We start from the raw sequence: 24,926 nt of genomic DNA, 5'->3' as shown, positions 1-24,926 counted from the left end.
TGGCTTAAAAACAGCTTTGAATCATTTCAGGATTGATGTACAGACTGGGAATAAGCTCACAAAAGCAATACAACCCTGAGAAATGCTTGATGATAGCATAAACAGCTTTGAAAACTAGCACACTGTGGGGGCAGAATAAAACTCCCTGCAGTGCAGATCTCGGTCACAGAAGCAGCCCAGTGTCTCCAGAACCATCATGCATCAGGATAGGGATGAACAGAAAAGTAGGTAAATTCCCTGTTTGGCTCTTTATAAAGGTGCTGTTGTATAATGTGGTGATCTGGTATTACTTTTGCTGCTTCTTAAACGGGAGATCCTGCTCTTACCAACCTTGATGCACCTCTTTGTCCTGCTCAGCTGTGCATTCCCGCTCCCCGCCTTCCCCGGTTCCCTTTTACTGTGTGGCGAGTCAATTCCGGTCAATAATCTGGCAGAAAACAAATTCCGCAATAAAAAAAAAGAAATCCTTTTCCAACAGATTACTGACTTGAGTCGACTCATTGTGTGACGAGTACTGGAGCGTGATCTGAGAAGAGGTGAAGATGGCGCAGATGTCCCTGCGCAGGGGAGCGGGGGTCCCTTGCTGTGAAGGTGATGAGGCGTGTTCAGCTGTGACACCGTAAGCCCAAGAACACGCTATGGCATCAACTGGAAGGGAATAAAATTGTGTTTGTTTATCTGTCCTTTCAGCATCACCCACAGCGCTACAGGTTGTGTTGTGACCGTGTACTCAAATATTGGGACTGTTAAATCGCTTTATAACCCTCCAATGAATATCTGTGCGGTAAACCTGGTTTTCTTTGACTGTGTAGAACAAGCACAACTCCCCCCCACAGTGAGCACCACACTCAAAAACCGCATCATCAGCCTCAAAACGCGTAGTTTGCCAGAGCAGGTCTCTCCTGGGGGCGGCTCCATTTCTCCCCATCCCCTTCAGGAAGGGCTCCCTGGAAGCTGACCCCCGCTGCCTCCCGCCCTGTCCCCGCCGGAGGGGACCGGGCCGGGGGCGCAGCCCTGTGGTTCGCCCCTTGCACCTCCGGGGCGCCTGGCAGGGGCAGCTGCGGGCCGCCCTCCGGCCCTCCCCACGGCCCCCGCCTTCCTCGGCGCCGGCTCCTCCTCCGCGCCGGCAGAGGGCGGCCGAGCGAGGGCGGGCAGCGCCGCGCCGCTGTGCGCAGGCTGGTGGCAACCATGGCCGTCCTGCTGGAGACCACGCTGGGCGACATAGTGATCGACCTGTACACGGAGGAGCGGCCCCGCGGTAGGAGCGCGGCGGGCCGGGGGAGCTGGGAAGCCCCGAATAAAAGAGCAGGCGGGGCTGGGGTGGCCGGCTGCAGGTGGCGCTTGCAGCCGCGCCCGGACGGATGGCGCCCGGCTCGGCGAGGAAGTGCCGGGTTGTGGCCGCCGCTGTGGCCCGGCGGGGAAGAGGGTGCGCGGCCGGCTGCTGCCGAGCTGCCCGGGGTTTTCCGCCGCTCGGGGAAGGAGCAGGGGCCGTTGGGCCGCTCCCCTCCCCACCCCACGCCCTGCCGGCCGCTCGGCTCCCCTCAGCCGCGCCTGGTAGCGAGGCGGGCCCGTCCCTCCGGCTGTCGCGACTTGGGCCTTCAGCTGCCGGCGCCGCCTCCTGAGGGCTTCAAAGCCGGCAGCGCGCCTCCTCCCGCCCGCTGTTCTGTCGCGACAGGTCGAGCCCCCGTCCTGGGGTTAGAGCCAGGCGGGTGCCGGGCTTTCTGCCGTCGCAGCCCTCCCCGGGTGCAGCCTGTGTGGGGGTGCCTTTGAGATGCTTACAGGCGTCAGTTGCTCTTGGGAAGCTTGGGTATTTTCTTTTGTTATGCTTTTATTATACTTGTATTGCGTATTTATTCATAACGTTAAGGAAATGTAATATATTCTAAATAGAAAGGCAACTGTGATCTTCTTTCCTGTGTGTTTGGAAAGAAACTGGGGAGAAACGTGCATTTCTGTACAAGTAGCTGCATTTAGGGTCCTCTGAATCACTAGAGGCAGGCTTTAGGAAGGGAGGAAATGTTACCTCTCCTTAGGGCATTTCTCACAGCGCTTATAGGTTGTACGCTGATAAGTCTTAGCACAGTCTGCTCCAAAAACACTCTTCGACACATTGAATATATATACTTATGCCTGTAATATCTATACTTACTATATCTTGGATTTTCTCTAGTTAATGTTGGTACAATTTCTTACAGCTTGTCTGAATTTTCTGAAGCTCTGCAAAGTCAAGTACTACAACTATTGTCTTATTTATAATGTACAGGTGAGTATTGTCAGTTCCTTTTTTTTTGTTGGTTTAAATTCGCAAACATGAAAGCAATATCTTATGTATTCTGCTTTGTGATAGAGGGATTTTATTATACAAACTGGTGACCCCATGGGAACTGGCCGTGGAGGGGAATCCATCTTTTGGTAAGCAAAAGTTTAACAATTTGACGTATTATATGCATCTCAAATTACTGTGTGTGGTCCTGTCTGTATGATGAACTAAGTTTGCACATAGATTTAGTGGCTTTCCATTTATCTTGGAAGAGAAATTTGTGACATAAATTATTACAGTGTGGATTAATTTATTTTTACAGAACAGACTTATCAAAATACATATTCACTTTATGCCTTAGAAATACGTTATCTGCTCCATGTAAGAGCATACAAACAAACTCACCCGTGCCAAAAAAGAGCCTCTCTGAAATGCCTCAGAGAAAAATCTTTTGTTCCCTGTAATGTAAAGTGAATAATGGAAGTGTACAGGTCCATAAAAATGTGCGTGGATGCAGTGTAAATTCTGGTTTTATTTGAATGCCAATGTAAATTTTTTTAAGATGTTTTATTTACTGTTCTACAGCATTTCTTTATCTCACTTCTAAAAATTTATTTGCCTTTTAACATATTTATTATATATATTTTCAGTCAACTGTATGGCGATCAAGCTAGATTTTTCGAGGCAGAAAAAGTGCCGAGAATTAAGCACAAGAAAAAGGGAACCGTGTCAATGGTGAACAATGGTAATGATCAGCATGGATCACAGGTCAGCATACAGTGTTGGAAAGCCTTAGTACACGTCTAAGTAACTAAAATGAAAATTCCTTGAATTCACAAAGAAGCATAACAATGACAGTGTCATCTCAGTAGCATCATCTTGTAATATGGTCAAAAAGCATATAAAAAACCAGCCATAAATAAGTATTTTGCATAGTGTTCCAGGTGCCAGTAGTTATTTAATTACAGACAAGAAAGAAGATTGAAATGCTCAGATTCAAATCCTGTCCTAGATTAATTTTATAAATTATGTTTTTTAGCATTCAGTCCTCTTTATCTTTTTCCCTCTGTTTATTCGCTTCTGTTAATACCTAGATGGGATTTTGCTAGTGTATAGAATGGGCAGGAAAAAAATTCTGTAGTTAAATGGAAGTAAGGGGGGAAAAAAAAAAGTAAGGAAGCTGGGTTTTGAAATAATCTTAAAACTTTCTGGTTATAATTTCATGTTAGTTTGAAAACTGAAATCATATCACAGTTTCCTCTGTATGGTTACATAAAGGTGTGCATTAGTAATATAATGTAAGTTTACAGTTTTATACCAACCAGTGGTGTTGTAAAACAATTTTTGAAAGTGGTGGTGTTACCTGTTCACAGAGTTTTTGCTGTAGGTATATTGGAAACTCTAGTCTCATAGAATGATATTATTTCAAAATTTTGATTTTTAGATGCATTGTCATTTTTATATATTAAAATGCCTAACCTGTAGTATTCATATGTTTTAATTTAAAAAAGAGCATTTTTTTAATAATCAAAGAGCAGTTTAAAAAAACTACAGTTTTATTCCAGCTAGAGCTTGTAATATGTGGAGTTAACTTTGCTGCTTCCCTGCATTGTATGTATAAAATTGTTGGGGGGCGGGGGAGAAATCTTAGGAGAAAGAGATGACATTTGTATTTACATTTAAGAATGCAGCTTGTAGCACATATACAGGCATATGGGAATGTATGCAATTCCCAAGAACGTTATTGCAGCTTTTTCCTCGGAAAATAAAAATGCCAGTAAAGAATTATGTGGGGTTGGCTTACAGATATAATGTAGCTTACTGTAACCAGGACCAAATACTAACCAGTCTCAACTGTGTTGCAGAGAATGAGTGAGGTGTTACCAGTCAGATTGTAAAGAGTGGATGTAATAGTTGTGTTCTGTTATTTGTGGATATCTGCTTCTTCCTCCTTTGTTCATTACTAAGAGTCCTCTGGCTTTCATTTGTTACCAAGTGTTCAGTAGGTGTCAATTTTCGTAGTTTCAGTTTTGCCCTGAAGCAAAACACCTGATTTGTGTTAGGATCCATTTCAGTGCCTGTTCAAGCTGATCTAAGTCAATGCTACTGTGTTCTAGTTCTCTCAATGCTACTGCATCCTAGTTTTTGGGAGAGAAGGGTTTGGAGCTGTGAGCTTGTGCAGAGGGAGATTTGTGTGAGAGAGCCTCTCTTCTTCAGGCAGTGGCTGTGAGCTGTAGCTTGGCTCACTGTGTTCTCAGACCTGATGAAGACTAATCTTCTCCCTCAGAAGTCAGGAATAATTTTTTTTCCCCCCGCTGATTTCAGTGAGAGCTGTACCTCTCCTAAGGTAAAACTCAAGCCCTGAATTTTTCTGTTTACTGGTTTTGTATCTTTTGTAGTTTCTTATTACTACAGGGGAAAACCTGGATTACCTTGACGGTGTGCATACAGTATTTGGAGAAGTGACAGAAGGCATGGATGTATTGAAGACGATTAATGAAACTTTTGTAGATAAGGATTTTATCCCGTATCAAGATATCAGGTGTGACTGTTTTAACTTTCCTTTTTGAGGAATATGTTATAATTAAACAAATTAATCTTTTTTTGGAAACTAGATTAATATAGCAATGTCAGGTGACCTGTACATGGTATCTTAAATACTCTTTTATTGCAGTATTATTGGTAAAATAAGCAGGTACTAAAATAAACAACTGTATAAGAAAATGCGCAACTATATTGCCTTTACAAAAGCGTCAGTACTAGTATTTACAAGCATACAGTATGTTTGGCTATTTAAGATGTAACTGAGAATCAGTGGGGATGGTTTTCTGTTACTTGGGTAAAGAGAGTTTTATTTGCATGTGACTGATGCAGGTCTTGATTTTGTTTTCTATAAGGATAAATCACACAGTAATTTTAGATGATCCATTTGAAGATCCACCTGGCTTGTCTGTTCCTGATCGCTCACCAGAACCTACTAAGGAACAGCTAGATGTGAGTGTTTGTGACAGCGTCTTGGGGAAAAGTTGGAAGAAATAATTAAATAAATTTATCCCTATTAGTGGCCATCACAGACGTGGTCAAAATAAGAATTCTGTCTTTAAGACTTTGTCAGTCAAATCTATATCCTAGACTTACTACACATTTTTAGCATAGGAAGATAAGAGATGTTCTTCTACTACGCAAGCTTGAGTTCTGGTATGTCAAATGCTTGTCTGTTATATGAGGCTATTACTGTGTTTAATGAAATACAGCTGCTTAATCTTTCAAGAAAAGGATAAAAGGGTGACTTGGGTGCTTTCCCCAATGACTTATGGTGGAGTTAGATTGGAAAACCATATTTTAGATTTCTAATTACAGTGTAGATAAGCAAAATATTAATTTTTGGCATTACTGTTTTTTTATACTTTGGTAGAAGACAAAATATAACTAATTTTTATTAGTATTAAAGTGCTTACTGCTGTTTCCCTTTTAAGTGTGAAATGGTCTGCTTCAGTGGAAGTAATCTTGGTAATTCTTTGAGTTATATCTGCAAGCATGCATACTATTGTGGTGAATTTGTTCAAACAAGGGATTTGATAAAAACATAATTGTGTTTATTGATAACTTACTCATAGCATGCAGTTACGGAAGTTGCTATGTGAGATTATCTCCTTGTATGGAAGGGGTTGCTTGAAACAATAAATAAATTGACCGGAGAGAATATTGTTTATTTTTAAGCTTAATAGGTGCAATTACAAGATTGGAATTAGGCTTTTGTAGTACATCTGCACTGTGGTTAATCCCTAATGTACCTTTAGATGTGTTAAATGGTATAAGGAGTTTAATAGCTCACTGCTAGCTGCGTAAAGATTTGAAAACTTACACTTCCCCCATAGTCTATCTGTAAATACAGCTTTTGGTGTAGAAATGCCTGTAAGAAGGGCAGCATTCTAGAGATGCTGATGCGGAGAAAAAAATTAAGCCTCAAATTCTGCATAGATTGTAGGCAGGATGTAGATGTGTGTGGGGGAAAAAAAATAATTGTTGTGATATACTATATTTAATGTTCGAGTCTTATTAGACACCACAGATATTTGCAGTGTTCCTTATCTTAATTTCTGATAGGAACTATCTAGATTAGAAATGAGTTGACGCTTGTGGTGAGATGTCGAATATGAGATGGGAGTATAAAAGAATTTAGAATATCTAACTGAATATGTTTCAAATTGTGCCTGAAAGTTCATACATAGTTCATAGTGCCTGAAACACAATACGATAACATTTTTTCTCTCTCTTTTTTTTTTTTTTTTTTGTTGTTTTTTTTTTTTAATCTAAGTGGAAAGACCTGTTCTGCAGAGGTGCAATGCTTCAGCTTTTTTCATGTTTTGGGGCGTGAGGGGGGAGGTCATGCAAGTAATATTTAGAAAGTGGGAAAGACTTTTTGGCCATGGCATGGTAATAAATAGCTTTTTTCTTCATTTTTCAGAGTGGCAGAATAGGAGCAGATGAAGAAATTGATGACTTGAAAGGACGATCTGCAGATGAAATCGAAGAAGTTCAGGCAGAAAAAGAAGCAAAAACTCGTGCCATTCTTCTGGAAATGGTGAACATCTCTCTGTGTTTACCTTTTAGATGCTATTCCTCTGTGTGTGCATGTTATGTTAAGTCTAGGAGGATGTGGTACAATGAAAAGGATTGAGCATGAGCACTGGAGGTGGTTTTCTGATAAAACTGATGATATTTCATTCTTAGAGACACAATTAAAAGCGGGCCAGTGGAGGCTTTATTAAAACTTGCTGGAAATGGATTCAACTAAAAAACGTAACATACGTAATAACACTGCTGACTATCTTTAATTTTGGAAAAGGTTTAGTATATGTGGGAGAGAGCTTTGCTAATTTGAGATAATCTCTTCCCAATACAGATATGTCATTGCTTTATTCATATATGTAATGGCTGTCTTCCATCTGTGGAGTTAGTTGAATTCACCATTGCTTAACTTTATGTTCTTCCTTCTTAAATATAATATTTGGTAACTGCTGGCAGTTGTAAACTCCATATGGTAACAAAAACATTTCAATAGGCTTTGAAGTCCCTTTTGTTTTAAAATTTTTTTAACAAAAAAAAAAAAGAAAAAACCACACACACTGCTGAAGGATGGGTGAATTCATGGGGATTGCAATGGGGAAAGCAAGTAGTAAGTATTTGTGACTTTCATAAAGTCCCAGTGGCGGAATTGCAAATAGATAAGCATTTTTAGGTGCTAGGGAAAACAATTTTTAGTGACATTGAGTAGGAAAAATATCTTATTAATTTTTGATTTTGTGGTAGGAACATGTCTGAGATCATCCAAAAGATGTGTTGCCAGTGTGCTTGTAACAATAAAATGTAGAGAGCTTTAGGCAGAAGTGATGGAAGTCGTCTTCTGTATGCCACAGGTGGGAGACTTACCAGATGCAGAAGTCAAGCCACCAGAAAATGTGCTGTTTGTTTGTAAACTGAATCCTGTGACCACAGATGAAGACCTAGAGATAATATTTTCACGATTTGGTCCTATTAAAAGGTAATTATTGTAAGATAAAAAAGAAGACCTTTTTTGCTGAAACTGAACTTGATTCCTACCAGTCTGTTTAGATTTGGGTGTTAAGTAGTATTCTGGTGTCTCCAGAGATTTATCCTGTGCCTGTATGTGTTTGGATAGAGACCACAACAATAGTGATACAAAGTCAGATCTAGCTGGATGAGCATCCTGTCCCAGCAGTGGTTTTAAGTGAAAGCCTAGGGAAGTGTAGGAATGAGGAAAGCATATTCTTTCCATTTCCCCCATCCTCTCCCTCCTTTCATCAGTTTTTAATCTCAGATGCTACGTAAGCTAGATACAGTCTCTGGGTTTTTCTTTTGCATGGAAGTATGTATGGTTTGGGATAAAGCGACAAACGTTTCTGGCATCCGATATACTTCCCGTTAAGGTGTTCTTCGTAGCTGCTGCTTTTTTCAGTTTTGAACTTGGGTCTTAGTAATTTCAGTTGATTCCTCCTAATACTGGTATTAAAAGACATGATGGGCAGTGAAACCTTCTTTTCTACACCTCTCTATCCCATACCCCAAAGGCATCATTTTTTCTTGCTAGGAGTGCTAGCTTACACACTCGTGCTTTGTAGAGGAATTTTCCTTACCTTGATTCCCCTTTCTCAACCTTTTTCTGTTCTTTTGTTTTCCTGTGTCGATGAGAGGATGAGAACAAACTCCTTTTCTAGTTAATGCTGAAGCTTTTTTTTTTCCCCTCAATGCACAATTAGGATTCCCCGCAGTGCTTATCTTGTTGTACTTACCGACATTGAATATCATTTGCTGTCTTGTTCAGTTGGTCTCCTAAGAACTTTCTGCAACTCTTTCAGTCTGAGTTTTTGCCTGCTTTAGCAATTCAGTATCGTAAGCAAGCTCCACTGGTGACCTCTGTACTTTCTTGGTGAGAAATGACTGTTTACTCTTACCTGGTCTTTCACATGTTTATCAACGCAAAGGTGTTTCTTATGCCATTGCTGCTTAGTTTCCCAAAAGCCTTTGGTGTAGGAGTTTATAAGAATTTCCAGAGGGATTTTGAAAGACTGCATCAAATCGTCATCACGCATGAACATATTAACTCTTTCGGAGAACTTCACTTTGGTTTATTCAGATGGCCCTGAGTACGTCCTATTTATTCAAATGTGCTTTCACTCTGTTCTGCATTGAGTTTCTGCCAGTTTGTGCAGTACCAGCATACAGGCCTGCGGACTCCCAGATCCATCAATAGTGATGGATCATGTGTGAGTGAAATCAGCGTTGGGTTTGACACTCTTAGGAATTTCTTATACTTTTTTTTCCTCTATCAGTTTATTCAGTACCTCTTCTGCAATCCTTCTGCGTTCAGGTAGATTCTCTGAATAATCCAGAGGAGGGTTCTGGCACAAGACTGTTCTACCTTCTTCCTCACTGATGAATTCTGCAAAGAATTCATATAGCTTGTCTGAATGGCCTTGTCGTCTTTTTTTTTTTTTTCTTTTATTTGTTCCTTTGGGGTTTTTTTTTGATCTTGATCATCTTTTGGATTGTGTATCCTAATCCTGATTTGTCGCTTTCTCAGTACACATGGGGGAGGTCTCACTTAAGTCTCACCTTAATACCACATTTCTTGCCCTTGTTGCTTGTCTGAACTCCTTCAACATCCTGTAGTCAGAGCTCTCATGTCATATACAAGAGTTTGGTAATGCTGATGCAATACTGTATTGTATTGTTCTCATTTTGCATCTACTGATTCAATATGTCAGGTTTCTTATTTTGGCCAGTGAACTGCCTGATAAGGTGGCTGCTAAAGAGGTACTTGCTAAGAAGAGAAAGTTTGTCACATGATGTCTCTTCAAGCTTTCCTTAAAATGACTGAGAAAACAGAATGTGACATTTCTTGTCTTGCATTAGTGAAATGCAAGAAGTCAATAACAAACAGTGATGTTGGAAAATAGGTTTTGTTTCATGAATCAGAAAATCATCCCTAGTTCTACACTTCATGTTAACCACTTTTGAGTTAAGTGTAGCAATTACTCAAGTAATGTCACATGCATTTTTTTTTTTTCTGTGCAGACACCCCCACATCACTAGGTGTCTCAGAATCAAGAGTTATAATACCTTCAAGGGGTTTTTGGTTTTGTGGTTTTTTTAACTGTTATTCTCCTTTTTAAGTAGTGCCTGCTTATCCTATTTTTTTTGCTCCAACAGTATTGACTTCTTATTTTCCTATCAATTTTTCAGCTGTGAAGTGATTCGAGACTGGAAGACTGGTGAATCTCTTTGTTATGCTTTCATTGAGTTTGAAAAGGTACATTTTTTAGGTATACTGTGTGTGTATTCTGCTTATAAAAGTTCATTTATGGTATACTTCCATTAAGGAAAAACAATGAAATCTTTAAGTGTGGGATAGCTAATATTTTTTGCTTACTGACTGAATTACGGAAGTTGTAGGCTCTAAATGAGGCAAACGTTTAAGTCTTTCTCTATTCTGTTCTCTAGAAAAAATAGAGAATTTTCTCCATTCTCTATTGCTCAACCAAGCAATAACAATATGTTGTGCTTGGGTTGTCTTGAAACCAGCGGGAGGGGAGCAGGTTGCTTTTTTTCCTCCTGAGCACATTAGGAATCTGAAGAGTTAAAAAAAAGGGAATGCTAGGAGAGAAAAGAGGCATGCTGCATAAAGAGAGGAGGGTGTGTGAAAGAAGGTACATTGGTGTGTACATGAGTGTCCTGTAGTGGACTTGTAAATGATGCTCGCTTTTATCAGCGTGCTGCTCTTGCTGTGAGATTGATAGTAAAAGTTCTCTTGATGGTGCATAGCTTCTTGTTTGTATCTGCTAATCTCTCTAATCTGTGAGGAAAACTGGAAAACACTGGAGAAGCGTTCTTGCTTTTCTTAAGCAAGAACTACTTAGGTTCTTAAAATGGAGCTTTTATTAGTTGTTGTCCTTTATTTCCCTGTTTTTCTGAGTTTACATGTGCCAAACGTGTAGCTGGATTGGTGAATTTTTAAAACGGTGAAGTGAACTGAAGAACTGGGATTTGAAATGCTTACATTCAGACAAAGACTAACAATTTCTTTTGAAATGGCACAACGCAAGAACTATGCTTTAGGCAATTTTAGGAAAAAAAAAGTGTGCTATTAAGCAGTGGAATTTGTGTTTGAGCTCTTCAGTGAATATTGCTATGAAATAATCGTGACTCAAAATTTTCTGGAAACATTACTATCAGGAGGAAGACTGTGAGAAAGCCTACTTCAAAATGGACAATGTGCTGATAGATGACAGGCGGATACATGTGGATTTTAGCCAGTCTGTTGCAAAGATTAAGTGGAAGGGAAAAGGTTGGTACACTTGTGATTCTTTGACCGTCATAACTTCTAAACTGTAAGTTTTATGTAAAGAGAAGCGATTGTTATGTGCTTAAATCGTCTCATCTTCAGGGATATACATTTTCCTGATGTTGTAATAAATTGAGCAACACAGTTGCTGGCTCTTCTCTTTACTTGTTCCATAAGAAAAAGTAGAAGGGCTTACTACTATTATATTAACATTACATTGCCATGGATTACACTTTTATCGGATGTATTTTTGCCACTAAATCATTTCTTCCTCTTAAGCTTTAAGAGTGATTTTTTTTTTTTTTTTTGTATTACTTATTAGCAAAGTAATATGGCAGTACACTGTTACTTTCCAGTTTCTTTTCTTTATTCAGTGTATGACAGTTCGGTGTATACAAGAAAAATTCACTATGCAGGCCAGGGGTTTCCCTTCTTCACCTCCTGTAGGTCAAGCATATTACACATCAGACTGTATGCTATAGAACCCAATTCCAGATGTTTGAGGATGTTTCAGGAGAAAAGAGATTGCGGGAGAGGTGGATACAGTGGTTATTTGGTTGTTGGGGACTTGGGGAAAACACTGGACTTGGAGATGTGACTGTGTATTGCACTGGTTATCTTCTTGTGTGTCTTCGCCTAAAAATGCAGCCAGCCCTCAACGGTTGGCATACCGTTTTTCCCACACTGGGGACTAGTCATGGGCACTGAGGTACTAGAACTTGGCCTGCACAGAGCTGAGATGACTGTAATCTATACTGCACTCTGCAGTGCATCCTGTGGCTAACTAACCGACTATGTGGAAAACTTTCTTTACCTGGATAACTTACGTCTAAATTGTCCTAAATATTGGAAAGCTAGCTATATTGTCATCTTGTGCTTCTGTGGTACCCCAAAAAAAGACCTAGGGGATGCATTCCACCTTCAGTAGCCATTTCTTGGAGCTTGACCCCTACAAATCAATGAGCCCCGACGATACCCACCCAAGGATTTAAGAGAGCTGGCTGACATCATTGCGAGGCTGCTCTCCATAATCTTTGAGAAGTTGTGGAGGTCAGGGGACGTCCCAGAAGACTGGAAGAAGTCTGATGTGACCCCCATCTGTAAGAAGGGCTTAAAGGAGGATTCAGGAAATTATAGGCCCATTGATCTAACTTGGGGAAGTTATGGAATTAATCCTCCTGGGGAATATCACAAGTCAAATGAAGTTCGTGATTGGGAAAAGCCACCATGGATTCACCAAGGGCAAATCGTGCTTGACAAACCTGATCACCTTCTATGACAAAGTAACCTGCTCAGTTAATGAAGGGCAAGTGGTGGACATTGTCTATTTGGATTTCTCCAGGGCTTTCAACATGGTTCCCCACAACCTCCTCCTAGAGAAACTGATGTGTTAAGGTCTAGACAAGCGGTCTGTGTGGTGGGTGGGTAACTGGTTGACTGGCTGCACCCAGAGGGTGGTGGTGAATAGCTCCTTTTCAAACTGGCAGCTTGTCACAAGTGGGGTCCCTCAGGGATCGATACTGGGCCCAGCGCTGTTTAATATCTTCATAAGTGATCTAGGTGATGGGATCAAGTATACCCTGATGAAATTTGCTGATGACACCAAACTGAGTGGGGAAGTGGACGCTTTGTAAGGGAGAGACACTGTCCAGGAAGACCTGGATAGGCTGGAAGAGTGGTCTAACAAGAACCTTATGAAGTTTAACAAGGACAGGTGTGAGGTCTTGCATCTGGGAAAACGTAAGCCAGTGCAGTATGGGCTGAGATCTACCTGGCTGGGGAGCAGCCCTGTGGAAAGGGACGCAGGGGTCTTGGTGGACAAAAAGCTCAATAGGAGTCAACAGTGTGCTGCTGCGGCAAAGAAAGCCAATAGGATGCTGGGTTGCATCTACAAGGGCATCACCAGCAGAGATAAAGAAGGCATTATCCCAGTCTACTTGGCGCTTGTCAGGCCACGCCTGGAACGGCGTGTTCAGTTTTGGTCCTGGCTATACAAAAGAAGATGTGGGCAGGCTGGAGAGGGTCCAGAGGAGGGCTACCAACATGATCAAAGGACTGAGAAGCCTGCCATATGAGGAAAGGCTGAGAGAACTGGGTTTGTTCAGCCTTGAGACAAGAAGGCTTAATGGAGGCCTTGTCACCATGTTCCAGTGTTTAAAGGGTGGCTACAAAGAAGATGGAGAGTCCCTTTTTACAAGGAGTCACAAGGAAAAGATGAGGGGTTGAGGGGTAATGGGTACAAGTTACTCCTGGGGAGATTGTGATAGCACACAAAAAAAGTTTTTCACAAAGAGAACAATGAGCCATTGGAATAATCTCCCCAGGGAAGTCGTGGATTCACCAACACTGGACACTTTTAAGGTTCAGCTGGACAGGGTTGGACCAGATGATCCTTGAGGTCCGTTCCAACCTGGTGTTCTGCGATTCTGACCTAGCCAGTTAATAGTGCAGTTTTAAGTATGACCGTGAGGTGGCAGCACGTTGCTGTAGAATAGTTTAATCTCTGAGCTGGTACTTTCAAGTGAATGGATGGAAAATGAAATCTGTCGTCCCCCTCTGAATCAAGATAGGACAATATTTTTTTTTAAATAACTTTCTCTTTGAATTCTTATAATGTAGCTGTCTCAGAGGTTTCCTTTTGTGCAGCCCAGAACAAAAAGTCATTTAATAATGAGAATATTCTTTAGGCTTTTATGGTAACAGAATTTTCAGTAGTGTGACATAGGACCTATAGTCAGTGGGACAGAACCAGTTGCTAAATCCTCCTTTGTGATTCTGTTCATGTGTTGCCTCCACTGGACAAGAGTGAGGAGAAAGCCATATGTTGTCTAATGGGGATCTGCAAGCAAGAGAAGGACAGAAAATCACAACTTGTCCTGCTCTCTTCTGCTCTGTTACCCAGATGTCAGTGTTGTTTCTGGAACTGTATCCTGCTATGAGTCTCGGTATGGTTATGAAGAGCCCTTAAATTCATAAGCAGAATTTAGCGATAGGTGCAGGTCTCGGTTGTTTTTCTTGGCTGGAGTGAATTGAATATATTTTTGTACGGACAGGTGGGCGGTATACCAAGGACGATTTCAAAGAATACGAAAAGGAACGTGACAAACCTTCAAAACTGGCTCTGAAAGAGAAGGTAAAACCAAAGCAGGAGTATCCTTTTCTGGTCAAAGGTATTTTTTGAACTAAGTACAGTTCATGAAAACAGCCTGGAAAAGACTTCTTATTCCTAAAGCTTGCCAAATGGGTGGTTTGATGACGCTTCATGTAACCATTGGGTGTTTGAGGTGGAATTAAGTATTTTGCATTTTTCATTTGGTGACTCCAATTAATTTAGTAAAATCAGAACATGCTGTTTCACTTCCATGTTGTGTGCAGGTAAATAATGTTCCCAGCCTAGACCCCTGGAATGATGTATGGCATAACAGAGTTTTTTAAGTAGTTTCACAGGGGACCTGCTGCATCCAAAAAGAGATCGTAATGGTAACTAATCATGCTCTGTGATTATACTTTGCTTGTGGTGAGCATGAGAGAAAAGACCATAGCTTGTTCAGATATTCCATAGGTAGACAAGAAAGGAGAACTGGGAGCTGGCTGTACTGTTTGATAGGACATAATTCAGTCATTTTGGCACAGCTGATTTTTCTCAGTGTGTGTGATCCTATTCTGACTGAAATACATAGTAAGTCTTGGTGAAACCTGGTCTGATAAAAAGGGATTTGTTTGCTTCATGAGCTTTTATGTTCTGCTGTTTATTGATATTAAGTAACAGATCTGTCCTTAACCAACGCCATCAGTGCCAAGTATGATCTGGTGCTGGATGAGGATATAGAAGAGTCTCAAACAAGTCAGTTGCGCTTGTCTAAAAAACAAAAGAAGAAAAAGCACCACCACTCTGAAGATGAAGAGGATGACAAGAGGGCAAAAAAATCTAAGGTACTTACCTCTTCATGCATTAACTTTATACACGTTTATTGTTCTCCTAATAGGAGAAGCCAGGAAAAAAAAAAGGTCTGATACTGAACTGAGGACATGGTGTGCGAAGTCCTGTAAAATACAGCAGTTGTAAACGTACAGAAGGCTGTACTATATGTACTGTACAGATACTAATGTATCTGTGAAAGAGGCTTTCCAAATCTTTCTGGACTTTTGAAGCTTGGCATGTTTGAATGGCTTTTTGCAAAAACATCCTGAAGAGGCAATGTAGCCTCTTATAAAGTAGGAGATCTTCAGCACGTTGAACCTGTTGTTTCCATATTCTCAGTCATAAATTAGTAGTGAGTCATATTTCATGAATGCAAACCATTTCTTATTTTCTTGCCAGACCAGCATGTGTTGTTTTTTTCCCCCCTATGGAATCAGAAACACATTCTCTTTGTGTTATATTTTTTTTTATTCTTCCATAACTGTTTTGCGAGCATTTGTGTAAAATCTATATGCAGGTTTGCTAGCATCTGTATTGTGGACCCATATGGTGCTGTAAGACTTGGTCTGTGGAAGAGATCATCAGGAGACAGTAGTTCTGTCATTCATTAGTTCCACTGCAGCCTGTCAGGTCAGCGCTTGGAATAGTCAAGGTGCTGATGTTTCATGGAAACGATGTCTTCAAAGATAAAGTGGAGGGTTAACCACCACTGAAGCATGAGCATTAGGGAGAATTGAACTAAGCTGAAAAACAAAAAAACCCAAACCCCAGTATTTTAACAATGCAAGCTTTATGAGTGAGAACAAAGCTGTCTTCTAGCAACTTTGCATCAAGTGATGAAGTTCCAGCCGCAGTAAATAAAGCCATTGAGTACTGCTTTAAGTTGTGTGTACAGAGGGTATACGTGATCCTGTTGTTTCATTGCATCCCTTCTTGCTGTGATGTTAAAAATAGCTTTTGTCATGAACGTTAGCAATTAAATTTTTTCAGTGCCACCAGTGAGCCCTATCATTCGTTCGTGGTACAAGTCTTTTTGTCACTGTCTGTATACTAATTCGGTCGGGATCCTTTGGGTGGAGGGCAGGGACCTGTTCAGATAATTAAAATCTAGATTGGAGCATATACATACAAGAGGTATGGACTAAGGTTGGTTTAGACTTCTGTTTTTTTGGCTGATTGACATTGTCGTTTTAACATTCTTGAAACAGATATTCCTGGAAGTTTTCTTTGTTCTTGATGGTTCAGAAATTACATGTGTGGAACTGTCTGGTCACGTGTTATCGCGGAGAAGGCTTTAAAATCATTCAGATGTCTCCACCTCAGCAGGTGGTACAACAAGTACTGGCAGCAACAGACTTTTAACCTCTGTGTGTTATAATTGTTACAAGGGGACTGCAACACACATTAGCAGTAGATTTCGTAGCACAAAAATGTGAGGATGGAGGGATTCCTGGTGCTGTTTCCAGGTTCTAGAAAAGACTGTTTTCTAGTGTTTGTGATCTCTTCTGTGTCTCTGTATATCTTTGTGATTTAGTGCCATTTCTGTTGTGGTTCATTCACGTAGCCTACTGCTGCTGTATTCTGGTATGTGCTCCTTTCGCACTGCGTTCCTCTCTGTTGTTCACCTTTACCCATTTCAGTGTAAAGAGCTTAGCCTTCTTATGCCCAAAATCACAGGTGGAGGCTTACCTCCATTCTCTGATGGCAAGCACCGTAGTACCCTCTTGGAGCTGTGAAAATTAATATGTGGGAAGAATTTTTCTCTGTCTGCACTTGCGTGTTCTTGTTAGGGTGTATAGTGTGTATAGTATGCATGTACTGAGCAGTATGTTTTCAGTCTAATATAGAGATTCAGTAAGTATCTTGCACATGGCCCTTTCCAGATGAAATCTGCAGGCAGCTTTGCTGACAAATCCTGTTTAGCGTATACAAAATGTATTCATCTTTTAAAAAAATTTTTTAGATTTATAATATGGGCATAATTTGGGGAACTCGTACAAGAACAGGGAAAGGAGGCATGCTCTTGAGGCAGAGTATGTTCAGTGTGAATGCTGAAGCCAGCACAAAGCATAACAGTATGGAAACTTTTTTGATGAATGGCAGCATTTTTAGTATAGGCAAAAAAAGCATTTTCCCTTAACCCTATTTTGGAAATACTAGAATATATTTGAGGTAAGACAAAACAACAGCAGACCTTTCACAACTAATTGGCCAGTGACATAAGCTTCCACCCTGAGCCCCTAGTGTGGCAGAGCTTTTAATTAACAGAGAACAGGGTCTTATAATGGGAAGTTCTGGCAACTGAAACTGCAGTCTGTGCTACCAGCTCCAGGTATGACTGAAGGGGTTTTATTTTCCAAATAGTTTCCATGATGTTGAGTCATTTTTCTGTTTTCTTGCTGTTTCGTTTTTTCTTTAGTATATTTTGACTCATCCTTTTCTTAATTTGACACCTGTTTCCTGAATATTCAGCCTCTGTGTTGATATTTTAAAAGTATGTTTTTGAATCTTGTGCTGTTTGACTTGATTCCAGAGGGTAGAAGAGGTAGGGTGTTGTGGCTTGCCTTTAGTAGGTAACAGGATGTGGGTATGGAGCAGGAGGCTGCACTACCATGTGGGTGTTTGATTAGGATTTGTTAAAGTTTTTTTGAATACAGGTCATGCTTCGGCTTGAGATCTATATTATGACTTTGTTCTCTTCCTGGTTTTCTCTGTGTTTTTTGGTTACTTGGATATTATTATTTTTTTTTTTAAGATAACTGGATCTGTGGAGGAATATAGCCTATCCAACGGATTTTTGTGAGACACAGGGCTTCCTGACTTTCAGGTTTCTCTAGCGCATGGTTTTGGCAGAGATACTGATTTTTCTGCTTTTAATTTCCTGCCTTTACTGCTTATTGGACACTCTTCTATTTATACTCAGGGTCAAGTTTGATCAAAATCTGCCTCCTGAAAAGGCTGTCTCTATTTGTTTGGCCCTTTTAACTGTTAACTAATGTGCTTAATATACATAGAGGTGGCACATTTATTCTACTTTGTGGTCATGATATTTCCAGCTGATTTACCTGCAAGTGCTGTTTGGCAAGTTACTACTTCTGGCAAAGACAGCCATGAACTTCCAGAGAGGTGTCTTTCCCTCTTTTCGTATTTCCTTCCTTGTGTGTGTTCACCACCGCAGTGCTGGATTAAGAATTGGGGTGATCATTGCTTACTCACTGACTGATAAGAGGCTGTGATCCTGGATTGAGAAATCTGGACTTCAGCAGTAAGAGGCAGTCTGTTTTTAATTAGGAGTCTTTTTCTTCTTTTCCAATGGGAAAACGACATCTTTCTGACATGGATAGGGCATAAAAGATTTGATTTCAAAATACTGTTATTTTTAGTAACTTAGAGTGTTTAAAAAAAAAAATGACCTTTTTCTGTGCCAAAGACTTTAAAAAGGTAAACTCTTATTTAAGGAGAAACGTAACCAATTTTTTTTAGGGTAACTAAGATGCAATTAATTCTATTAATTCAAATTACTAGACTCTTTTCTTTACACTGCTAGCTACTGTGATGACCTTTTTGTGGCACTTTCAGACTTGCCCTGTATTCCTGTACCATAGGTGCTTCTGTGGATGTCATTGTGCTTAGCTGGCTCCATTCTCATATGACTTTTTTTAATCCTTTCAGCAAATTGCCCTTTTCTGTGGCATTCAACATGGGCTAATTGTATTTGCTCTGAAGTCTTCATTAACCTGTTCCCTGCCCTGACTTGGCTAGTAGCCCGTCTCCAGTGTTGGCTTGCTAGAATTTTTAACTGAGTGCTGTTCTGCTTTTCTCCTGTTTCTCCCATGTGCTGGGAGGAAAGTTGAGCAACAAAACAGCTAGAAGGCAGCAGTTTGTCTTTCTGGCCACTGTTTTTGTCTTGTTCCTCTCTATTCCACCACCACTGTGTCCATTTTCTGATGTTTAATCAGACCCTGCTTCAAAGGGACTTGGAACCTGTCGTCTTGTTCAAATGTATGGAGACTGAGGCTTTTAGGTAGAAGAGTAACATGGCTGTGCATCATTCTGAAGATGGACAGACCAAGCTTTTATAAATAGCTGGAAGCACCACTCCTTTTTGGTGGATTCAGATTTTAAAATCTGTACTGAAATAAAGTTTGACAGTAAAGATGGGGAATAAGCATTTGGCCACCAGTGAGTTTACTGTACATGGCAGTAGCAGAAATTTTTGGTTATGTAGATAAGGATCAAATCTGTGATTACTGATGTGCGTGTTGATCCATGGTGTTTATGTTGCTTATCGTAACTCTAGTATTTCAGCATTATCTAAATAATTCTAAAGGTGGTGTTTGCTCTGGGAACCATCCTAATCACTGCCTTTCTAGATAAAAGCTCTGTTTGGAGTAGGTTTTTTTTTTTCAGTATTCTTTTAAATAAAGTTTGCTTGTTTGTACATGCAGTGTAGCTTTTAGCCATACAATTGTGCATGCTACCGTCACGAGTACATAATTAGAAAAATGAAAATTGTATCTGAAATGAAGAATGAAGTACTGTATAATTTAATGCAGACATTTTCATAGTTCATAATGATCTGTGTTTAAGTGTTGTTATTAAAATTCCATAAAATGGTAGCTGTCTACTGGAGCATATAGTGATACTAAACATTCAGGTGATCATACCTTCAAAATAAAAGTGCCTACCGCTTTCTTAATAGCAAGTCGTGTATGTATCTTTCTGCAGGATTCTGAAGCTCCCTCTTGTATTTTGTTTGCCTGTATGTCTTAGTTGAATAATAAGAGGAAAAGATTTCAAAACTCAGTGTGGTATATTAAGAAAAATCTTTAGTTCCTTGAAATGAAATGGCAACTTTCTAAGTGATCTTTATCTTTTTACTTTTAAAACTGCTATGATGCTGTGGCCTGTATGGGTGTTGGTGTCTCCGTGTAGTCGTTCTAGTGTGTTGTGATCTTGTTAGTGTGATGTTTCACCATCTGAGAATTAAGCCATCTTTCCTTCATTTACTAATACCCTGTCTCAGTGGCTTTGTATTATCTGTCTAGTGAAACAAGCAAAGCAGGTGTTCTACTGACAGCAATTCCTCCTTTGTTACATAAACCTCATTTCTCTCCAGAGCAAATCTGTTCTGTGCACTGGGCCGCTCAGTCAGCATTCTCAGTGACGATATGCAGAAAGCCAGGGAAATTCAAAATTTCCTGGGTTTTTTGGCTACCTGAATTTGCAGCATTTTTCTTAAAGATTTTTTGTGTGTGTACTCGGACACCATTACTACTTGTAGTACATACTGTTGGTCTCTTCTTTTTGGGCCATTTTAAATTAGGTAGACTCGTACCCCTTAGAGTTTACTATGTCTCTGTATGAGCATATCCGAATGTGTTTTCTATATGAGTTGTACCCATCAGCCTGCAAAATACAACTGTTTCATTACCTAGTTATTGTTTGACTGTACATTTAAAAGGATTGGATTCTCCATGCTGCCTTTTCTTGTGGACTGCTAGCTTCAAGGAAGTGAAGTTTGCTTGTGTGTGCGCGCGCATAGTTTTGGTCTTTGTAGTGCTGCTGTTTGTTTTTCCAAAGCCTAGAATTGCGGCCATTAAGGATTATTACAGGCAGGTCTTAAAAAGTGTTCTGCATCTTCATAGCACTGGAGTGCCTGTGAGGCTTGAACCAGAGCCTATGATTGGGATACTTCCATTACTTAGATAAGAAACCGAAATCCAAATCTAGCTTAGAAGCTTTTGTGATTCTTATGAAGAGTTTGATAATATCCATCGGAGTGGAATCCCTGATATAATCAGTTTTTGCTACAGCTCCTTAGGAAATACAAGCAGCAGCATGCCTGGCAGATGTGCTTTTTTTTCGTAAGTGCTGCCAAAACCTGTAGACTAATCTTTGTGTAGTTACAGTGGGTTTTTTTTTCTTTGTTACCTTTTTCAAATAATCATGTGTGTGACTCTGTTTCAGGTAGTACCAGGATTAGCTAAGGAACCAACTGTGCTTGACTCTTTTCTAATTCTCTTCATGCCTTTGTGTATTTTTCCCTTTTGTCTGTAACTGCATATCTGTCCAATTCTTTTAACAGGATTCTGATCGAAAACACGAAGGAGAACGCTGTAGAGAGAGGATAAAGAGTGAGAAGAAAGACAGGCATCGGAGTCGCAGCCGGTCTCAAGAGAGAGAGTGCACTTACAGCAAACAAAAAGACAAATACAAAGATGACTTCCGAATAAGAGACTGGGATAAAAAAGCAGACAGAAGCAGAAGTCCTAAGAAATCAAAAGACAAAGAGAGGTCCAAGTACAGATGAAGGATAAGGAAAAGAGAGAGGAGAACTAAAATATGGCTTCTTCCAGCGTTTCCAACATTCTCTCAAATGGATGTGCACTTACTGGGTAAAAGCAGTTACCTTCTGTTGGCAGCTTGGCTTTATAATTCTGTGACTGCCAGAGTAAGCCTTGATTCCAAAAAGGTGTTTCAATAAAGTATTTCACATTAGTGAAATGGTTTGGGTCTCCGATAAGGAATGTTGTCTAAAGCTTTTTGGAAACATAAGCACGCACCAACAAGTGAATTTCCCTTCTCCACTGTGACAAGATGTGCGGGACATTCCTCCTTTCTACAAGGAGGTTGTATTTATCTTTCAGCATTTTCAGATGCTTTGGCAATGAGTGCGATAGAAGACCTGGGGAGACAGAAATGTTCTGTGCACGCTCTTTCCAGAAAGAGGGCAGATACCCACTTGTAGATGAATACGCAAAGCTCTTTGTTTCTTTCCTTTAAAATTAAATAGATTGGTTGGCTTCTGGTTGGCTTAGTCTTGTCAGCTCTGTTTGCTGACACCACTGTGCAGCAGTGGTTAAAGTCGCTGAAGTTATTGCTGTACCGCTTGCAAGGGCGATGGAAGTGCTACACCGTACAAAATCAATTGCACGTACTTGCTCGCTTATTTACACAGATCACTTGGCTGTGTGGCATTGCTGGAGGATATCTCTAAAAACTGAGATTCGCTTGATACTTGGCCCATCTGTACTCACTGTTAAAGATCTGGCCTCTAGTTTCGGGGGGTCCAGCTGCTATGATGTCAGGCAAGTAATGTGGGTAAGAAAGAATAGTCATTACCAGAATTAGCAGAAAAGCAGAATTTGTACCTTGCCTTGTATTTGCTAAAGCCTAGATGGGATTAATTTTCAGGTTTCCTGGCAGAAGTAGATCGGATAATAACTCTTCATCCACAAAGGAATGCAGGTGGTGTTATCAGAGACGGGGTTCTAGTGGAAGTTGGCAAGCTCTTAAATGTCTGGCTTGCTCTGATAAACAAGACCTCGCCATTTAAACAGTGTTATCCAGTATGCATACATTTTAAGAACATGTATGTCCTCCTCTTACTCTCTGGAGGAGGAGAGATCTTGCATAGTCAGGAAGGGAGGGAGAGTCATGGGGAATAGTATTTGTCTTTCCTTCCTCTCCATGGAATGTGTGATGGCTCAGAGGCAGCCTGCTTTGATGAATAAATTCAACTTTTCTTTTTACGATTGTGGTTTTTCTGTAATATTTGCTGTAGTGTCTGTAATATGTAATAAGATTTTATAGCTTGATGGCCCTCATTGAGACGTGATTTGCAGGACAAAGACTAAATCTAAAATTCAAGGCAGCCAAGAAGAGAGAAGAGTTGCTGCAAATTACTGTGCCCTGGAGGGCCAGTAGCTGTGCCTGGCTAGAGTATTTGAATGGACTGTATGCAGAAAGTGAAGTTCTGATTAAGATGCATCTATGGAAAGGCTTGTACTAAAGGAACAAAAGCTGCTGTTTAACCCATGCAGAAAAATCTGACTAAGCAGGCCAGGCCCAATGCCTGGAATATCCAGACCCAAGCTGATGGAAGATAGTGAGAGTATTGTATACAGGAATGTGCTTTCCAGAGGCAGCTGGCCTGTCCTCCGTTTGTTAAACATTGTGTTTGGCTAAGAAGCTGCCTTTTGCTGAATCCTTTCTAACTTCTGTGTGCTTCAAAGCATGGAAATAGAAATCCAGGGGTTTCATAACTGTCTCCTGACAAAATTTTTCGAAGCATTCACTGGGGACCTGCAGGGGCCTGTGCCATCCTTGCAGAGTCTGAGCAAGAGAGCAGGGCCTGCCGTCCCAGAGGAGCAATAAAAAGAAGGCCCGCTCTTGGGAGTCTGTCGGGGGGAACCTGGGGCTGAGGACTGCTCGCTGTTTCCGCCAAGAAAGTTTCTGTCTTCAGTCTGGGCATAAGAAGACTTCCAAGGAACTCTACTAGGCCAGGATATGATGCATTGGGGGTAGTGCTGCTGAGGCAGTAGGTTTTCTCTAGCTCAGCCTGCTTTGTTAAAGAAACAAGATTTCCACTGTTGTACTGCCCTCAGTTCTTTTCCACAGCATGTTTTTGACATGCAAAAAACACTGGCCAAATTTGACAAGCATGTGGAGAAGGTGAAGCAATTGTGGTTTTGCTGCTTTTAGGAAATGGCAATAATAGAGGGGAAAAAAGCGTCCACGCTGAGAAAAAGTGGGATTCTTGCTGAACACCAGAGAGCCTCTTAGGGGAGAGATGACAAAATTGACTTAACAGCATGAAGAGTTTCAGCAGGCATTCCTAGGCTTCTGCTAGCCCCCAACTACTGGGGGACGTACACAATTTCTTGTTTAGAAACAAATGTCCTATATGAGGTGAATGTGCTCTCTTCTCCGCAGCAGAAACAACTGTTTGTTTTTTTTTTTTTTCTCACAACAGATAAATGCTTAAGAACTGAAAGTTTACGTGAGTAGTGTATGGAAGTAAATAGTCAATTTGTGTTAGTGGTCAAAGAGTCTTCAGAATAAAAGGTTAAAAAATAAATACATCCAAAAGGTGTATGCCTTAGTGCTTTAAAAAACGTACCCAGTATCTTCCGATTGACGCAGTTACCTCTTAATATTTTTAAGATGAAACTTTCAAATGTGGATGTTTCAAAAATTAGGTGATGGCGTAAAAGCTCACAATTTGGAGGCATGTACTTAATTTTAGGTACTACTAAATAAGATGGCCTTTCTGGGTTACTCTGCTAACACTATGGAGAGATCGCAGTTCACCTGGTACATATGGATGGCCAAGCCATCCATGGGATTTACTGCTACGGTCATCAGAAGTTATGGTTGTGTACATGTGGTTCTTCTGGAACTGACACAGATGAGCTGCATGGTCAGTTGAAACCACAAACGTTTCCTGCTCTTCCTGTCCTGCCAGAGGTACTAGAGCGGGCAGGACTTTTTATTATCCGGGAGTTGAAGAGTTGACTTGTTTTATTCTAATGAAAATTCACACTTCCCTGTCCTTGTTTCCTTTTCGTCAGTGCTATCTCCAGCCTTGGTTTCAGTATTGGCCGTGGTTGTTAAAAAGCAGAACAGAACAAAAAACTCTACCTTCCTTTATAATGTTGAGAATAACGTTGAAAATGTTGCAGCAGAAGCATCAGCTTCTTCACTTTGGCTTAGCTGAGGCCTGTTTGATGGGGAACTCTTCATGCTTTAGGCTCTGTTCAGAGGTTAAAGGCTTAAAAACCATCTCCTTAGAGTTTTCTGTTGGATTCCCTTATTTGTAATGACTTAAAAATACGATGTAGACTCTGTAAACCCTTGTATTCCATGGATAAGAGGAAGTTAGAGCCCTATTTTGTAGTCATACATTGCTGTTCCTTTATTTCTCTGTGGACTTGACCAAAACGGTGTATGAATGGGGTCTGGTCTTAAAGCACCGAAGGCAAGAGAGAGGCCAGGGTTTTGCAACAGAGATCCCATGGGCATCACACAAGTGAGTAGAAACAGCATAGGGATTGTATGTGAGCGGCGGTTGTTCCAGGATGGGTGTCATGGTG

At 40.6% G+C, this 24,926-nt stretch overlaps 1 protein-coding gene across 3 annotated transcripts; it reads left to right on the top strand.

Annotated features, from left to right (window-relative positions):
* The first annotated feature begins 1,144 nt into the window (after nt 1-1,144).
* Nucleotides 1,145-22,583, top strand: PPIL4 (peptidylprolyl isomerase like 4). 3 transcript variants are annotated; one of them, XM_054195713.1, is made up of 13 exons: nt 1,145-1,258; nt 2,196-2,263; nt 2,348-2,412; nt 2,911-3,028; nt 4,660-4,802; nt 5,158-5,254; nt 6,729-6,845; nt 7,681-7,805; nt 10,028-10,094; nt 11,018-11,129; nt 14,180-14,276; nt 14,921-15,059; nt 21,137-22,583. In XM_054195713.1, the coding sequence occupies exons 1-13, from the start codon at nt 1,189-1,191 to the stop codon at nt 21,359-21,361; spliced, it is 1,443 nt and encodes a 480-aa protein (XP_054051688.1). In that variant the 5' UTR covers nt 1,145-1,188; the 3' UTR covers nt 21,362-22,583. The 3 variants fall into 3 exon arrangements, with proteins under 3 accessions (XP_054051688.1, XP_054051690.1, XP_054051689.1); XM_054195715.1 differs by lacking the exon at nt 1,145-1,258 and adding an exon at nt 1,497-1,760; XM_054195714.1 differs by lacking the exon at nt 1,145-1,258 and adding an exon at nt 1,787-1,807.
* The last annotated feature ends 2,343 nt before the right edge of the window (nt 22,584-24,926 follow it).

This window comes from Rissa tridactyla, chromosome 3, assembly GCF_028500815.1.
Source record: "Rissa tridactyla isolate bRisTri1 chromosome 3, bRisTri1.patW.cur.20221130, whole genome shotgun sequence".
In the NCBI taxonomy this organism is placed as follows: Eukaryota; Metazoa; Chordata; class Aves; order Charadriiformes; family Laridae; genus Rissa; species Rissa tridactyla.
The sequence above is the reverse complement of the archived record's forward strand: the minus strand, read 5'-3'. Positions and strand labels throughout refer to the sequence as shown.